The sequence below is a fragment of the Ursus americanus genome, chromosome 23, assembly GCF_024610735.1.
Source record: "Ursus americanus isolate L20-20 chromosome 23, mUrsAme1.1.p, whole genome shotgun sequence".
NCBI classification, from domain to species: Eukaryota; Metazoa; Chordata; class Mammalia; order Carnivora; family Ursidae; genus Ursus; species Ursus americanus.
The window spans coordinates 21,834,807-21,853,525 of NC_142149.1; the positions used below are offsets into that span (position 1 = coordinate 21,834,807).

An 18,719-nucleotide genomic window follows, 5' to 3' on the forward strand; every position below is an offset into this window, starting at 1 on the left:
GTCTGGTGTGCACAGGCACGTGGGCCCCGACACACACATGTGAGCCACCAGCTGTGTTGGCTCCTTCCACGCGCTGAGGGGTGATGTCCTGCCCTAGCCAACCGGGAGGGGCGGTGGCAGGGAGACAGATGTAGGGGTGCGGTTGAGAGGGTCGGACTCAGGGCTAGGCCAGGGTAGGGCAGATTCCTGGGCCTCTTCCCTCTCCATCCCCTTCTCTGCCTGCCTTCATGGGCTCTGCCTCTGACCTGGGCCCTGAGCGCTCTGATGAGAAAGACTTCTCGTTGGCGTTTTGCACCTGTGGCCCATAGCAGCCTGTGCTGTAGATATGACTGTCACCCCTGTGTTTGTGATGGCAAGACAGAGGCTCAGAGAGGTAAACGGATGGGTCCAAGGTCCCAAGGCCTGTGGGAGCAGGTGTCCCTTCCCTGCCCCTTTCCCAGGCGTCTTCTCGGGCCTTGGACCCCCACGTGGCAAGTACCCTCCTGTCTCAGTTGCAGGATTGTGATGCCTGCAGACCTCCAGCATCCCCTTCCAGACCCGTGAAGCCCCTCCCCTCGGTCTACACACATTCCTTTCCTGTTCTGGCTGTAGCCCAGGCCCAAGGGCTGCTTGCAGGATGACCTGGGGAGCCGGGCAGAGCAGCCCAGCACAAACAGTTCTATCTCCCGAGGCAGCTTTGGGCCCCACCCGAGAGGGGCAAGACAGGCCCGGCTTGGGGTCTGAGCCATGGGCAGACTGCCTTCCCAGTTCTGGGCGCAGGCCCATCTCAACCAGTGGGCAACCTGGGGAAGGGGGGCTGGGGACTGCCCCTCTCCCCACCTTCTCCAGAGCATCTGGTTGCCATTAGGGGCAGAGAAGTGAGAAGGGGCCGGCAAGGGTCCAGCAAGCCCCAGCAGCCAAGAATGACTTAATTGGATAAAATGTCTAATGACAAACCAGAGCCCCACAGCAGAGGCCTGGCCCCAGCCCCAGGCCTGGTGCTGGCCAAGCCTTGTCTCAACCTCTGTCCTTCCTGGCTCCCAAGAGTTACCTCCAGTATCGTGTCCTCAATTGTACAGTGATTGAGCACCTACTGTTTGCTAGACACTGAGAATACACATTTGCAGAAGATGGGGAGAGTCCTGGGGGGACTCATCTACCGGGGAGACAGGCACGTAGTTACACCCTCGGGTGCTCTAGGAAAGAGGATTATATCCAGGCGCTCTGGGGAGGGGGTGGGGCAGGCAGAGGTGGAGAAGGGCGTCGGACACAGGGTGGGCCTGGAACTGATGAATATCACAGGAAATAGCAGATCCACCTCTCTGGTGAACTGTGTCCCCTACACACGGCCATAGCAGGTGTGACAATTGCAGTGACAATATGAGACACATCTTTGGGGGCACGAATCTTTCTGAAAAGGAAAAGCATGGTTTCTGTGACATTTAGCACCCACGTAATGACCTAGAGGAGACAGAAGAGAACAGCGAGTCTAGGAATGTTTGCTGAATGGCCGTGTGCGGCGTCTTTCCAATCCTGTGCCCTGGCAGACCTTGTTCACTGATCATGACCATCTTTCCTGCTACCCACGGATGGAGCTTCCGAGTGTGTCTCAGTTAGAGTGCTCCTGGCTGTCACTAATTGATTGGAGATGACTTTTGAGGTGAAACCTCTTTGCCATCCTCAATGGGGGTGAAGCTCCATGTTTTAGGGAGAAATGTACTTGCCCCAGGGGTTTGCAGGTAGTCACAGGACTAAACAGTGGTCCCCATCATGGAGACATCTTCGATCGTCATCATCTGGGAGGAGATGCCACTGGCATGTAGTGGGCAGAGGCCGGGACGCTGCTGGACTTGCCCCCGCAACAAAGAATTCTCCAGTCCAGAATGTCGGTAGTGCTAATGTTGAGAAGCCCTGAACTCAAAGAACTCTGCTCTCCGGCTTCTAGTCCCCGGAGTCCCCTGGAGATTCTGTGCCATTTCTGATGGAGAAATAAAGAACTGGTTTGGAATGTTCCAGAGCCACGGTTCTCACGCTTGGCTACAGAGTTTGGTTCAGGGCTTCTCAGAAGCTCCCCTGGGGATCATTTAAGACTCCTAATGCCCTGGGGCGCCTGGGTGGCATAGCGGTTAAGCGTCTGCCTTCAGCTCAGGGCGTGATCCCGGCGTTTTGGGATCGAGCCCCACATCAGGCTCTTCCGCTATGAGCCTGCTTCTTTCTCTCCCACTCCCCCTGCTTGTGTTCCCTCTCTCGCTGGCTGTCTCTATCTCTGTCAAATAAATAAATAAAATCTTAAAAAAAAAAAAGACTCCTAATGCCCAGGCCCCACCACAGAACAATAGTATTAGGATCTCAGGGCAAGGGGGGGACCCAGACATGAGGAATTTTTAAAGCTCCGCCAAAGACTCCAGCGCACGGCAAAGGTTGAGAATAATTACCCTTTTGGAGGTTTGGAACTTACCTCCATCCCTAACCCCAAGGTGTGACATTCTTTAAGCTCTGTGAGCCCATGATTCCCGGCTGCGGAACAGAGAGCATCGTATCTACTGTGGAGGGCCAGGGTGAGGGACTAAAGGTGTTCTGTGTGCAGAGTGTGTGGCGTGGAGCTGGCATGAGGCTCTCAGTGCACGTGGGGTGTCCCCACAGTCCGTGAGGGCATGGTGTTGGGGACCTCTGCAGAGTAAGTGGGCTGGTCGCCTCCTTGGACCTTCACCCTCACTGCTGAGACTCAGCTTTCTGTCTCCTTCTCCCAGGACAGGATGCAGCCCGCGGCGCTGGATGGGCTGCCAAGGGGACCACGCAGGGCTGGAGTCGGAGAGCCCGAGAGAGCCCCAGGCATGTGTTGGAGTCGGACAGGACCCAGCTGAGCCAAGACCCTGGCGGGGGCACGCTGGCCATTGACACACTGCCAGATAACAGGACCAGGGTGGTGGTGAGTGCTGGAGGAACATGGAAAGGGAGGGAAGTGGCGGTGGGGAGGCTCCCCAGGCGCCCTGGGTGTACTTGTCAGAGGCACAAATCCCATCCTTTGGGACTGGCCTTGGATGTCAGCATGGTGAGAGGGCTCCCGAGGGTGGGGATGAAAGCCGGGCCCAGCCTGGGACATAAAATCTTCACATCTCGGAGCTTCATAGATTGCCTACCTCCTCGTGCGCCCAGAGAGGTGAAGTGACTTGCCCAAGGATGCACAGCGTGTGCACGGGGTTTCTGACACTGGACTCTTTCCCTGCCTGAGGCCTCCACAAAAAGCTGAATGAAGGTGGCATTGTCAGTCACATCCAGCTGCCAGCTCAGGCCCCTCTCGCTTCCCATTTATGCACCATGTACAGACCGCACCATTTGGTGTGGCCTAAAAGAGTTAATGGCTGCTTAGCCTGGGGCAGGGCACAGAGTAGAGAAGGCAATTAGGGTAAAGCTCTGGGAGAGAGCCTCCGCTGTCAGGGGGCAGTTGCGGGGGTGGGGGGGGTGGGTGGGGTTGGGGTGGTGAAGGGAGGCCAGGAGGGTCAAGGCCCAGAGAAGGCGCTGTCCTTGCAATGTCTGCCCTTGCTCCCCAGCCGGCTTTCTTCCCAGGAGGCTGGCGGGGACTCCGTGTCTGTGGGTGAATGGATCACCGTGAGTGTGTGTTTGCACGTGTGTCTGAGGGTTTTTGTGTATTACATACACTTGCCTGTGTGTCTGTCACCGAGGGCTGTCTGTGAGTGTGTGTGATGAATGTGTGTGACCGTGCAGGTGTGAGCGTGGCTCTGGCCGGGTGTATAGGCGCCTGTAGTTGAGATTGAATTCCCAGGGCGCAGAAAAACTATGAAACAAGAAGCAACAACAGGATGTGCTTCTCGGCGTACATTTCTTTATTTTATGCTCAAGAACGATCTTTTTACATCAAAGAAGTGCATGTAGATAGTCAGAAAGGTCAAAGGGTGCTAAGATCAGAAAACAAAGCCCCGCCCCTCTGCCCCTGCCTGCCCCTCTGCCCCGCCCCGCCCCTCCACCCCGCCCCTCTGCCCCGCCCCTCCCCTCAGCGCCTGCCCGCCCCTTGCTCCGCAGGCGCCACTGGGGGCCATTTCTTCTGGCGGTTACCATCATATTTCTAAGTAATTTGCTTATGCTGCTGCCTCTTGATTAATTCATTTAGACATTATCTGTTGACTACCTGTTGTGTAGATGAAGATTTGTCTTTTATACACTCCCTCGAATGTCATCCTACTCTCAGTATTTTTGTTAAATCCATATGCTCTGCTTTATATCATGATAATCATGTAAATATTGTTCGCCACTAATCCAAGCAGGGTAATATCATTGTTTACTTTCTTGTATAATTTTTGGTTTTCCTGGATCCTTGCCCCAGCCCCCATTTGCTTAGTTTTCTGTACTTCCCATGGTTATATATTCTTACATGTCCACTGACCTCAAATAGAATTTTTGGTAGGGGTCCAACCTGTCTGTTTTTATTTCCCCCCCTGGAAACCTGCTCCAACCTGGGCTGTCTGCTGCCCCACCCAAGCGCCCCACCGTCATCGTGGGGCCTCCTTCTCCTCTGACGTTGGAAAACCCCCCCCTTGGCTATCTCCTGTGTTGGGTGCCCTATTCTGTGGACCCTGTGACTTCTCTTTCCTGCTTCTCCCCCTGGTTTGTGTAGCTTCCTGAAAAAAGTTACACAGGAGGGAAAATTCTTTAGAGAGCTTGCATGTCTCTGAAAATGGCTTTATTCTATCCTCGCACTTGATTGATGGTCTGTCTGAATATAGAATTCTAGATTAAAAATAATTTTCTTTCAGAAGTTTGCAGGCATTATCTTCTGGCTTCCAGTGTCACCGTTGAGAGGTTTGATGGCCTGCGTACTCTTGTTCGTTGTTTCCAACTGCTTTCCCCCCACCTCTGGAAGCGTTTGGAGTGTAACCCCAGTATTCTGGAAGTGCGGTCCTGTGCCCTGCCCCTGGCTCTCTTTCCTCCCACTTCGCTGGATGTGCGATGCACTCTTGCAATCTAGGACTTACGTTCACCGGTTGTGGAAAGCCCTCTTGTTTTATTTCTCTCTGCCTGTTCTCTTCTTTCTACAATTCCCCTGATTAGTTGTCCATCTCAGGGATTGATCCTTGAATTTCCTTCTCTCTTTTGTTGTCCATGCCTTTTGCCTTTGTTTCTTTGCATATTTGCTTGGTGGTGGTCGAGGTGGTCCATTTTCTGGAAGATTTTCTCAAATTTCTTTTCTTTTCTTTTTTTTTAAGGATTTTATTTATTTATTTGAGAGAGAAAGAGAGAGCAAGCATGAGTGGGGAGGGGCAGAGGGAGAGGGAGAAGCAGACTCCCCGCTGACCGGAGAGCCCCAGGTAGGACTCAATCGGCAGACACTTAACCAACTGAGCCACCCAGCGCCCCTCAACCTTATGTTCTTAATGTGACTGATCTTTTTCTTGCTATCATGTTTTTGATTTCCAAGAGCTCTTTATTATTTTCTGATTTTTTCTTTTCTTAGGAAAGAAAAAACATTCTGTTCTGTGTCATGGATGTAATATCTTTTCTTAGGATATTTTAAAAATTAAAAAAAAAAAATTTCCTGCTCTGCTCTTCCTTCCTCCCTCCTTCTCTCCCTCCCTCCCTTCCTTTCTTCCCTCCTTCCTTCCCGTCTTTCTGTCTTTCTTTCCAGTGGGGGAGTTTACTGCAGGGACAGTTTACCCAGGAGTGGGCAGGGTGAAGGACAGCAGCAGGGGATGGTAAAGTGCTTTGGAAACAGCGAGAGCAGGAACAGCTAAGGCCTCTACCCTGGAGCTGGCAGGGGGGGTGGTGACCCAAACCAGCAAGAGCGGTGGCCGTCTCTGCAGGGGGGGCTGCATCTATGAGCCATTGCAGTGGGGACTGAAGAGGGACCAGAGCCAGCCAGCAGCCTGGGAGGGAGGGAGCAGGGTCATAAATGCTCTGAACTCTCCCTCCTTCTGCATCGTTTCCATGACTTATTTTTCCCTTTACCTCAGGCTCTGACATGGCTTGGCACTATTACTGATCCTGTTTACAATTTGATATATTGTTCATTGCGGATTTTTTTGCACTCATTTCTATTTTCAAATATTGCATGAAGATATTCTCTATCTCCATGGCTGGGTTTGTTGGTGCCACCTTAAATGTTGTACCTGAGGTTGGGGCCCCACTGCCTCCCTCGCCTAATACCTCTATGAGATGGAACCTGATAGAACCTTAGAGAAGGAAACCCCAACTCACTTCCCGTTCTGCCCTGTCTTCTCCATCCCGGAGAACCAAGGAGCCATGGTGGGATGATGGTGCCCTGAGTGAGGGGGTCCCTGGACACCCTTACCAACCCCCCAGCTTTGTTGAGCCATCAGTTAAAGAACGGATACTTGCTCTGGGCCAGATGCCATGGTCAAAGCGCCATGTCGCAGTCCGTGCAGAGAGGACCTTGCAGAAGAGCCACAGAAAGGTAGACTTCTGGAAGCAATCACTGTGGGCATTCAGAAAGGGGGGTGGGAATCATTAAGAGGTAGTATAGTATGGGGGCGCCTGGGTGGCGCAGTCGTTAAGAGTCTGCCTTGGGCTCAGGGCGTGATCCCGGCGTTCCGGGATCGAGCCCCACATCAGACTCCTCTGCTGGGAGCCTGCTTCTTCGTCTCCCACTCCCCCTGCTTGTGTTCCCTCTCTCGCTGGCTGTCTCTCTCTCTGTCAAATAAATAAATAAAATCTTAAAAAAAAAAAAAGAGCTAGTATAGTATAGATTCAACAACCCCAGAACTTAAAAAACAACAGCACAGGGGCTCCTGGGTGGCTCAGTCAGTTAAGTTTCTGCCTTTGGCTCAGGCCATGATCCTGGAGTCCTAGGATCAAGCCCCGAGTTGGGCTCCTTGCTGCTTCTCCCTCTGTCCCTCCCCCTGCTTGTGCTCTCTCTCAAATAAATAAAAAAAGTAAATTAAAGAAACAAATTCTTGGGCTCCACCCTGGACTGACTAGTCCAGACATGTTGGAGATGGAGCATGGGAGTTAGTTTCTTTCAAAGTCCCCTTGTGAGGGATGCCTGGGTGGCTCAGTGGGATAATCGTCGGCCTTTGGCTCAGGTCATGATCTCAGGGTCCTGGGATCGAGCCCTGCATCGAGCCCTACATTAGGCTCTCCCCTTAGCAGTGAGTCTGCTTCTGCCTCTCCCTCTGTGATCTCTCTTGCTTTCAGTCTCTCTCAAATAAATAAATAAAATCTTTAAAAAAAATAAAAGTTCCCATGGGATTCTGATGGTCATCTAGGTGTGGGATCTTCGGATCTGTAATATGTCAAACCAATTTTAAAATCGCTTACTAGAATGACCTTCGGCAGAACGTGAAGCTTTCTCAGGTACCACGTGGCTACCCTTGATGAAACCACTTCCACCATCCCGGGAGTGTCGTGGCCCCCTCGGCAGCCACACATCGAGAGTCCCCGTGAAGGAGCAAGGTCCCCCTGGCAGGAGACCCCTCTGACTGCCCCGGAGGCTGTGCCCAGCTCTGCCTGAAAGACGGGAGGATCAGACTTCTGCCTCAGCTGGAAGAGGGTTCAGATGTCAGGCTGGGATGCGGAAGACGGCCTTGGCAGGCTGAGGGATCGTCGGCCTCATGCCAGATGAAACTACCAGGATAAATATAAATCCTGGCACTTGAGTTTAAAATAAGGTGGGAGAGATGGGGCTTAGCGGCAGTTCATGAGGAAAAGATGTGGGGCTCCTCACGGCTTGGAGGCTGCAGATGAGTCAGGGGTGTGAAGTGGCTGCCAAGGACGGAGGTGGGAAAGCTGACTGTGTTAGTGGAAACCAATGGAAGCCCACAGAAACCCGGGAACCAGTGCTAGGGCTCTAGAGATAGTGTGGGACATTTCTTGGCCTGACCAGATGCTGAGGGGCTTGTGCCCCCTTTTAGGTGGTTATCTAGAAACCAGAGGAGTCCAGCATGGTGGATGTATTTAGCCTGGTATAGAGAAGGCTCTAGAGATGGCTGTTTGCTCACAGCTGCGGGGCTGTGACTGTCGCAGGGGGAATAGACTGTTTTGCTCCATAAAACTTACCACCGCCTGCATGGAATTATCTATTTATTTGTTTATATTGCCTGTCCTGCCCCCAGAACGGAAGCCCTGTGAGACCCCAGACTTTTCAGACTTTCCCATGGGTGCCGGGCACACGGTGGGAACTCCTCCTTTGAAGGAACAGAGGAAGATGGGGTTGAGGAGAAGAGATAGTACTGGGGTCCGTCCTTGGACTCAGTGCCTGCAAGTACCCCAACTCTACTTGACTCTTGGGTTCGCACACATCTAAGAGAACGGCAGAGCTTCCACACGTCAGAACGCGTGGGCGCACACCTGAGACCCAAGTGGCCTCGTGCTGGGGCCTCAGGGGGGCCCGTGTTCCATTACCGCCCGGAACCCACGAGGCCTTGCACCGAGCGGTGTTGGATGGGGGACGTTGATGATCACCCCCTTCAGCACGGCCAGGCTTCAAGGCCCCCCCGGCCGACCCCATCCATGCTATGTGCCCACTCTACCCAGGACAGCGGGCATCCTTGGCCACTCGGGAGCCCAGCAAAGGGCCCCGGAGACACCTGCTTCTCTCGAGTCTCTGCTCAGCGCCTCTGAGAGCTGGGGTCTGTTTGACCGGACGAAACCCGATCTAGACCAAGACTTGGTGGCAAAGGGCTAGGCAGGAGGGGAGTGGTGGGAGGAGGATATTCCAGTGGATCTGGTTTGGTCTGTTTCAGAAGGTTTCCTTGAGTCTCACCAGGAGAACGTTTCTGCTGCTTACCTATCACAGCCTGCTTTGGACCTCTGCTTTGGGGTGTCAAGGGGTCAAGGGGCTGGCAGGTGGACTTCCATTCCCCACACGCCCACCCTTGAGGCCTCTCATCTTCCTTTACTGGTCCCCGGTACATTCTCCGGGCCGTGGGCTTCTCTTCTGACTCAGGCCCTCTGCCCAGCTCCATCCCAGACCTTCGCTGCCCAAGTCTCTCTATCTTCCTGTCTTGCCCCCTCTGGCCCAACATTTTCTTCCCAGTCCCTTCTCCTAAGATCCCTGCCAAGACTCCTGCCCGGCCCCTCTGCCCAGCCTCCCTGACCAGAGTCCTCTGCTCAGCTCCTTCTGCCCAGCACCCTGGGCTCTGTCCGACTCAGACGTTCTTGCTTTGAGGCCTTGAGGCATCCCGCCAGCACTCTGAGGGTGAGCTGGCAGTTCCAAGGCCCCCGGCCAGAGCCCTCTCCTTAGATTTTTTTCTCACGCCCACTCTACCACCATGCCCCAGTGGAAATAGGACTCTTGTGTGGACCGAGCTTTCCAGAGATTTTCCACCAAGACCAATTCTGAGGCCCTGGAACACTGGCAACTTTTTTGGAGGGGGTTGGGGGGAGCCATAGTGCTAAGACAGAAACCCTGGGCTGTGGCTCAGTTTATTCTGAGAGGCTGGAAAGGGGAAGGAAGCCTTGGACAAAGTTCTTCAATCCTGGGGATTTCCAATTATAATCCAGGGTTTTCTTGGTTCTCTGTTTCAGACGTAGCCCAGAGTTTGGGAGGAACCAAGCTTGAGAACGTTCAGATTTGGAGGTTCCCCTATAATAGAATAGTTCTCTCCATGGTAGGAAAGACCCCTTCCTCCCACCCCAGTCTTCCCTAGGGCTCTGCTTCTTTAAGTTCCTCTTCTCTCTGGCCAAGCAAAATTTCCCTTCTCTTTCCCCACCATGGGGGGCCCAGGAATGCTGAGGGACCCTGCGTCCAGGCAGGCATCCTGTGGACCAAGATGGTGGACAGCAAGAGGGACGAATGAGTACAATACCTGCCTGGTTTCTACAACCTTCCAAAGGACGCAGTTTCTGAAAGGAGATCTCTAGAAGGCCTCCTCTCCAGATAGAAGGGCCCGGGGGAGATGGCACAGACAGACAGACTCGTAGCCCAGACACCTGGAGAGCAAGCAGTGCTCATGGAAGGACCGCACGGTGCCAGTGGGCTCAGGGGAAAGGATGAGGGGAGGAGCCCGAACCTGGGAGAATTCTGGGAGTAGTGTGTGAGGTGGGTGGAGGGAGGGGAAGGTCACGAAGAGAGAAGATAAGGGGTTTTATAAGAAGAAGGGTTGTTTGGGGAGGTGGGATGTGGAGCCCAGGTATCCAGTCTCCAGCGCTGTAGAAACAATCTAGCAGTCCTGGGCCCTGATCTTGACCCTGGCATGTACCAGCTGCCTGACCCTGGGCTGGATGCTTAACCTCTCAATTAATGAATCCCTGCAAGCCCCCACTAACTTCGAATTTCCCAAATGGGGAGGTAAATACTGATGTCACAGGGTTGACATTCAAGAGCAAAGTGCAAGGCACACGATGAGTTCTCTGATCCCGTCATCTCCCCACCCCCTCCGGGCTCAGTCCAGTGCCAAGGACCCCTCCTGGCTGCTCAGCCCCAGGACGTCCATCTCCCACAAAGGTTACTCTTGTTGATACTTTTCCTTTCCCTTGGGCAGGTTGGTTGGTTGGTTGGTTGGTTGGTTGGTTGGTTGGTTGGTTGGTTTCTTTCTTTTTTGTGTGTGTTGAGGTGAGATTTACATAACATAAAATTAAACATTTTTTAAAAGATTTATTTATTTTAGAGAGAGAGAAAGAGAGAGTGCACAGATGGGGAGAGGGACAGAGAAAGAGGGAGAGAAAGAATCCCAAAGAGACTCCCTGCTGGTGTGGAGCCCAACAGGGGGCTTAATCCCATGACCATGAAATGATGACCTGGGCCAAAATCACAAGTCAGACACTTCAGGTGCCCACGTAACATTAGCCATTTTAAAGTGAAGTGCATTTGTTTAATACATTGACAGTGTTGTGCAAGCATCACCTCTATCTAGTTTCAGAACGTTTTTATCACTCCAGAAGGAAATGCTGTGGAGCCCAACAGGGGGCTTAATCCCACGACAGTTGTTCCCCATCCCCTCTCCCTTCATCCCCTAGCAACCACCAATCTCTGTTCTATTTCTATAGATTTACCTATTCTGAATGTCTCACATATACATGAAATCATACAATATATGACTTTTTGTGTCTGGTTTCTTTCACCTAGCATAATGTTTTCAAGTCTCCTCTATTTTATGGCTGAATACTATTCCATTGTACGACTATATCGTAATTTGCTTATTCATTCATTTGTTGATAGACACTTGGGCTGTTTCTGCCTTTTGGCTATTGTGAATATTGATGCTATGAACACGTGTACATGTATTTGTTTGAGGACCTGTTTTCAACTCTTTGGGCCATATACCTAGGAGCGGAATTGCTGGGTCATACGGCAACTCTATGTTTAACTTTTTGAGGAAACTCCAAACTGTTTTCCATAGTAGTTGAACCATTTTACACTCCCACCAGCAATGTATGAAGGTTTCAAATTCTCCACATCCTTGCCAACACATGTTATTGTCTTTCTTTTTTTTAATTTTAACATCCTAATGGATGTAAGATGATATTCATTGTGGTTTTGCTTTGTGTTTCCTGAATGACTAATGATGTTAAGCATCTTTTCATGCCTTGTTGGCCATCATATATCTTCTTCAGAGAAATGTCTACTTAAGTCCTATGCCGCTTTGCCCATTTTTAAATTGAGTTGTTTGTCTTTTTGTCTTGGGCAAATTTCCTTTTTTTTGGGGGGGGGCAAATTTCTTAACCTTTCTTCATTGTCAAATGGGAATGCTATTGTCTAAATGTAATTGCAAAGATGTTCTACAGAAATCTACATTAAGGGCCTGGCACAGGGTCAGGAATGATAAATATTGGCTGACTCTGAATTAGGCTCTGGTGTAGGTGACCAATCACCTTGGTGTTCCCAGAATGGTCCCGGGTTTCACAGTGAACATCTAGCAACCTGGGAAATTCCAGTAGCAGGCGAACTAGGACATCTGGTCACCCTGCAGTGCTCCCAGGCACGGTAAATACTAGGTATCCTTGCCACATCTTTGCTCTAAACCTCAGATTCCTCATCTATACGGTGGGACTGAGAAAGGCTTGTGGAGTTGTTCTCAAAATCCAGTGAGTTAATTGGTTGAGAAAGTTAACCAGAAAGGTGGGCAGGGGAAGGTAGTTCTTTTTCTCCAGATCTTACCTGGTGGTACAAAAACAGTATGCTGGCAACAAAAGAGGGTTTCCTGGCCTCGAAACTTCTGGTGTTGTGCTTCACATCCTCACTACTCAAAGTTTGGTGGGGGGGACCAGCAGGATCGGCTGTGCCTGGGAGCCTATTAGAAATGCAGAAGCTGGGGCACCTGGGTAGAGCAGTCGTTAAGCGTCTGCCTTGGGCTCAGGGCGTGATCCCAGCGTTCTGGGATCGAGCCCCACATCAGGCTCCTCCCCTGGGAGCCTGCTTCTTCCTCTCCCACTCCCCCTGCTTGTGTTCCCTCTCTCGCTGGCTGTCTCTCTCTGTCAAATAAATAAATAAAAATCTTAAAAAAGAAAAAAAGAATGCAGAAGCTCAGGGGTGCCCAGCTGGCTCAGTCAGTGGTGTGTGTGACCCTTGATCTCGGGGTTGTGAGTTCCAGCCCCATACTAGGTGTAGATGACTTAAAAAAAGGAAAAAAGAAAAAAAGAAAAGAAAAAGAAATGCAGAAGCTCAGGCCCTGCAGAATCAGGACCTGATTCTCTGGTGGTTTGGGTGCACATTAAGGTTTGAGAAGCACTGCTTTGTATCACATCTTTCAAGCTTTAAAGCAGGGGAAACCATCCCGGAGGTGGGAAGTACGTCAATGAGGTCATCACAGGAGTATTCATGAGAGCATAAAAATTAGGAGCTACCTGACTGCCCCAACAATAGGGAAATAGTTAAGAAAATTGGGGCTTTTCTTCTGAGTAGATGGACAGGAAGCCATTACAGGTGATGGTTAAAAGACCATGTTCACCGTCCAAAACCGCCTCAGATACCATGAAACCTGACAGAAGCGGTCCACACACCTGGAAGGTCAGCAGGATTACAGCCATGTGAGTTGTATACAAATGGAAAAGGCTAGAAGGAAATATGCTAGCATGGGACTAGATGAGGGATGGGGGGGGTCTGGTTTTGTTTTTGTGTTGCCTTGTCCTGATTCTGTGTGGTGATACGATATATTTATGCTGTCGGAATCCCTGGTTGGCTGATATTTCCTCCTCATGGTGAGTCAGTGCCGGGAGGGGATGATTCTTCCATTTCCATGAAGTGTTGGGGGCATCGAGAAATGCTTTGTCTAGAAAGCCGGCCCCCACCGTCTTTCTGAGCCTGGTGCAACCCCCCACTTCCAGGGCCTTCCTAGGTCAGCCTCATCCATCCTGACACCTCTTTACGCTGGGGCCTCAGTGCTGACGCCAGCGCCCCTTTGTCTGGCCTGGGTCCCCACCACCTCCGCCCTTGCCAGGATGGACCCGCTTTCTGCCCTCTTTGATGACAAGTGTTCTGTGTGGGTTTATTTTAACCTGAGGCTTGAATACTTCCAGAGGGCAGATGGAGACCATGTGGATACACGAGGTATGGGAAATAATAATAAAAGGTGATGTTATGGGAGTCCTTTCTGAGTGCAGACCTCATTCTATGGCCTGACATTGAATTCACCCACCGACCCCAGGAGATGAATATTTCTAATACTGTCTTGGAACAGAGAGGTGAAGTGCTTGCCTCAGGTTGCACAGCTAGTGAGTGACAGAGCCAGGACAAGAGCCCAGGTCTTCCTGCCTTTGGAGTCCAAGGGTTTAACACAGTCTCCTCGTGGGTGAAAATACCTGGCATATTGGTCTGGACAGGGGGTGCTTCTCGACCAGTGTTTTTCAAACTTTTCTGTGCCAAAGAATCCCCTGGATAGCTTGTTCAAATTCGGATTTTGACCCAGCAGGTTTGGGGTTGGGCCCGGGATTCTGCATTTCCAATGAGCTCTCAGGTAATACCGATGCTGCTGGTCCCCGGGGCACATTTTGAGGAGCGGGGATCTGGAGAACATCACTATGGCACTTGTCAGGCTTCGGGGGATGGTGGAGTTGGGGAATGGGATGCCCCCTCCCCCAGCAATCCCAGCAGCACCTCCTGGGTTGGACCCGGCTGCCTGGAGCACCGTCCTGACAAGCCTGGCTGGCCAGACCTCTCCAGCAGGCCCGGCAGGGTGCCCTTGGTGGCCTGCCCCAGCATATTCACCTGCCAGTTGGCTGGCAGTTGACGGGTCGATGGTGACAGCTTAGCCGGAGTTCCTGTCCAGAAACGTCTTGAGCTCAGCCAAGGTAAATGCTGCCCCGCTGTCAGAAATGAAGTGCCTGGCGGGCTCCAGGCATGAATAATTGAGGCCAAAGAGACACGGTAACAGCAGACGTTTAGGATGGAGCTGGGGTTGGTTTGCAGGAGACAGCCTCCACAATCAAAACCTTTCTTGGAAAGGTCCAACAAAATCGTAATAGCTCGTACTTAGCGAACACCTACTGTGGACCAGGCACTGGGCTAAGAGCTTCCATTGATATGTTTTGTCTAATCCTTTCAAGACCTCTGTGCAGGAGGTTCCTGACGAGGGACTGAAGCTGTGGGGAGGGTACTGTTTCGCACTACCTACCATAGAGTGGAGCCGGTTTTTGAACTTGGGTCTGTCTGACTCCATAGCCGTGGAGATGTTGTCCTTGTCACCACCCCACACGTTCTCACCTGACCCTAGAGCAGTGGTTTTCAAAGTGCTCTCCATGGAACCCTAAGGGTTCACAGAGGTGCTTCCTGCACGGGCTGCCGTGGGGTGGAGGGTGGTGGAGAAGGAACTAGCCCGGCAGGCTGGGCTCCAGGCGCTTCTTTCCTTCCCCCGGAATGGCCATACTTCGACGCGATTTATGTATTCAGCTTCCGTGGAAGATTGATTGGAAGAAAGGATTCCACGACCGATACTGTTTGAAACCCACATCAGAACGAATGTGGATTATTGACCAGGGCTTCTTGCACGCATTTCAAGGAAACACAATTCCCTTTGGTGGACTTGCCAAGTAGTCTGGCTCCGGCTATGCCCCCTGACCCTCTGTACTGTCAGGCCACCCCTGTCGTAGCTTCTAACCTCCAGTCTACAGTGTCTGCAGGGCGGCCCTCGGGGAGAACGGGACTGCCCCTCGGACAGCAGGTCCAACACACGGGCCGGCCTGAATTGGGTGAATTCCTGGGACACGCTCACTGTCAGGCACGGCCTCTAAATCCTTTTAGGAGATGCATGTATGTGGATGACAGTGGAGAAGCCCTCAGACTGACCGGCCTAAGGAGGCCTCTGGGACCTTGTTCGTATTCATTAGGACGCAGATGCAGCTATTGTAACAAATGCTCAACCGATGAGGGACAGAGGCACGAGTTTATTCTTGCCGCACATGTAATAGTTGAGTGTCCGTAAGCAGGGGTTGACGTAGTGTCTCCGCGGTGCGGGGGACCCAGCTGCCCTCTATGCTGCTGCTCTCCCCTCTGCAACGCGCACCTTCTCTGCTGTGGCCCAAGATGGCTGCCCAATCCCACGTAGTCACGTAGCCCCGCTTAGCTGTAAGGAGGGCTGGGACACGCAGTCTTGGCTGGGTGGCCATGTGCCCCATGGACACTAAAGGAAGAAGGAGAGAATGGTTATGGGGAAGCATTTATCCATCTCTGTCACGGGTGGACTTCCTCTATCAAAACTGCTGGCCCTGGTTGGCAGCATGGACGGGGGTCTGCAGTAACAAATGGGAAACGCCCCCAAGGTTGGGGAATTTCCACATGACTCGTCCCCTCTGTAGTTAGTCAAGAAGCCAGCAGTGGGATGCGTGGGTGGCTCAGTCCGTTAAGCGCCTGCCTTCAGTTCAGGTCCTGATCCCAGGGTCATGGGATCGAGTAACGCATCCGGCTCCTTGTTCAGCGAGGAACCTGCTTCTCCCTCTGCCCCTCCCCCCCTTGTGATCTCGCGCTCACTCTCTAGTAAATAAATAAAATCTTAAAAAAAAAAAAAAAAGAAGAAGAAGAAGCCGGCAGTGATTGATTTTATAGAAGAAAAATATGGCAGCCTGGGTGTTGTCAGGGAAAACTCTCCCAGAAATTGGGTTTCTTACTTCTCTCTTCCCATTCAGAGTCTCACTGTCTGTGCTGGTGAGGACTGTCTGGGGTCTCCCTGGGAGACCCTCAGATCACCCCGTGAGCAAGACTCTTCTAGTTAGTGCCCTTTTGGCTCCGAGGGGCTCTTCGAGCTGTGTCAGGAGAAGGGTTTACAGTAGGAGGAGAGACCTCCTATGGGATCCAAGGGCTGGAGACGACGGGCAGCCTGACCTCAGGGTCGTGGAAAGCAGTCAGAAACCAAGCTGCTTTCTTTCTCTCCAGGCCCCCCTCAATGCTAGTCTCCTTTTCACCCATGCAGCATATAGTTATTGACCCCAAATGCCCGCAAGGTCTTCCTTCTCCTCTCTATGGACAAGCAGTCACACTTAGGACGATGCCCTGAAGGCACAGAGGCACCCGTGTCCTACGCTTGCTGCCGGGTGGAGCCAGGGTGTCTCTTCCTTGCTTGGAAAGCATCTCCCTCACCAGCTTCAGTTCCTCAGGGACGAGCTTGAGGAGTCAGGGGACTTCCTCCCGTGTGCAGGACGTGCCAGCTTTGGAAGGCTTTCCACAGACGCGGATTCCCAGAGGAGGCAGCCGGTTCCTTCAGAAGTGGCTTATGCATCACCTGCCCTCAGTGCTGAGGGAAGATGTTGTCCTTGTCACCACCCCGCACGTTCTCAGCAGCACCTTGGGCCCCATCAGCTGTGGGATCCTGTGACCGAACTAATTCCCCTGGGAGATCCAAACACCTACCATATGCCAGGTGCCAAGCCACGCACTAGGGAGGTGCCAGGGGTGAGAAGATGAACATGACACGGTCCCCTCAGCTCTGTGCCCCGTAAAGGACCCGCGCTGGTCCTTCTGATGGAGAGAGTTTAATCCATGACTGAAAAGTGGCCCACGTCACCTTCTAGAAACCTTCCACGTCACCTGAGAAACCACGGACAGAGGAGAAGCCATTGCCTTTGAGTGAGACTGACCTGGTTTCAGAGGGGACCGATGAGACGCGTTCCCAGGCGCCCCACCGTCTGCTGTCTTCGCTGAGGCAGCAAATGCATGTGAGCATCGGTTTGGGCTTCCCGGCCCCAGAGCGTGGCTTCTGCCCCGGGGGCCCTCGTTTCTGATGCTTGGAGGTTTGGCCAAAGCTCTCACCGGGTGAGTCCCAGGAAGCAGGTGATAGAAACCAGACCCTTCTCCAAGCCTCCAAGCAGCCGTTTTTAAACACTACGTGGGAGCTGCATTTGGCATTTGGTCGACTCCCACCATACCTGCCTGTGTCTGTTCTCTGTCTCCTGGTGTCCTGCTTTGCTTGGTAACGCGATCCCATTCCGGTCACCAGAATGCGTGGCGGTAGCAGTGAAACAGTGGATAAGGAGGCCTTCGATGGGCTGTGCCTGGTGACCTTTCCTTCATCAGCAGATCCTCCGGCTGAGCATATCGTCTCTGCTTAACCCCCATAGATAAAGGCAGAGGTCACCCGTGCGGAATGTCTGGTCTTACAGGGGAGGACAGTGGGAGCCCCAGATGGCTTGTGAGCAGAGTGATGTGGCCTTGCACGTGCTTTAGATTTGTCTGACAGCCGTGCCGAGGGCGGGCGGAGGGCTGGGCGGTCTGCAGGCTGGAGGGGAGGAACCAGGCAGGGGCTGTGGGGAGGTCCCCCTCCCCCGACACACCATGCTTCTTCTGCTCATCTCCCCCCCGCCCCCCGCCCACCCTGCCCTGACCCCAGGTCCCCAGAGCGTGTCACTTGTCAGAAGAGCAGAGTCTGCCTCTTGGCGGGTAGAGAGAACAGGCATCCCGCAGCCCTGCTCATGCTGGGCCCAGGGCAAGGGCTGGCTGGGCAGCTGGCAGGCTGGCAGGGAGAACATGGGCTGCTCTGCTGTGTCTGCAGCCTCGGCCGCTGGACAGCCTGATTAATGACCACGGCGTCCAGGGCTCCTCACGGGTCAGCAGCCCCATTCTGCAGCCGCCGCAAGTAAATCGGCCGCCGCCGCCTCCTTCTCCCCTAGGGCTGGCGCTCCCAGATGGGCTGAAATGCTATGACATCGCCCCCTACCCGGGCTCCGCCACCCTTCCTGCTATTTCCCATCCTCTTTCAAATCCCAGCCCTAAATGCTTCTGTGCAGGAGACGCTTGACAGAATTAACTCCTGGCCTGCTGTGTTCTGGCTTGTTCTTTATTTTATCTGCATCGGGCTCAGGGTAGAGATTTAGAAATGTCTCGAAGGAACCACTGCTGCTTCTCTCCTTTCTCAGCTCTCCGGTGACTGTCGTGTGGGCCCTGAATTCTCCCTCTGCTTAAGGGTTTTTGTCTGTGGGTCTACTTGCGTAAGTCCTACCTCCTCCGTCAGACTAGCAACTGCCCAAGATCAAGGGTCTGCCTCCATCTTTATTTTTTATGTATCTATTTATTATTATTTCTTGAGGGGGTGGGGAAGGGCAGCGGGAGGAGAGAGAGAACCTTTTTTTTTTAAGATTTTATTTATTTATTTGACAGAGATAGAGACAGCCAGCGAGAGAGGGAACACAAGCAGAGGGAGTGGGAGAGGAAGAAGCAGGCTCCCAGCGGAGGAGCCTGATGTGGGGCTCGATCCCATAACGCCGGGATCACGCCCTGAGCCGAAAGCAGACGCTTAACTGCTGTGCCACTCAGGCGCCCCGAGAGAGAGAATCTTAAGCAGGCTCCATGCCCAGCACAGAGCCCGACACGGAGCTCCATCTCGTGACCCTGAGATCATGACCTG

At 52.7% G+C, this 18,719-nt stretch overlaps 1 protein-coding gene across 3 annotated transcripts in view; it reads left to right on the plus strand.

Annotated features, from left to right (window-relative positions):
• PLXDC1 (plexin domain containing 1) overlaps window positions 1-18,719 on the plus strand; it is a 56,565-nt gene that overhangs the window by 6,075 nt on the left and 31,771 nt on the right. For 2 of the 3 annotated variants that reach the window (XM_087854447.1, XM_045777787.2), the window contains exons 2-3: window positions 2,730-2,908; window positions 16,891-17,034. In XM_087854447.1, the coding sequence (XP_087710573.1) occupies window positions 2,730-2,908; window positions 16,891-17,034 (323 nt within the window). The remainder of the gene's footprint in view (window positions 1-2,729; window positions 2,909-16,890; window positions 17,035-18,719) is intronic. The other variant, XM_045777788.2, reaches the window with a different exon arrangement.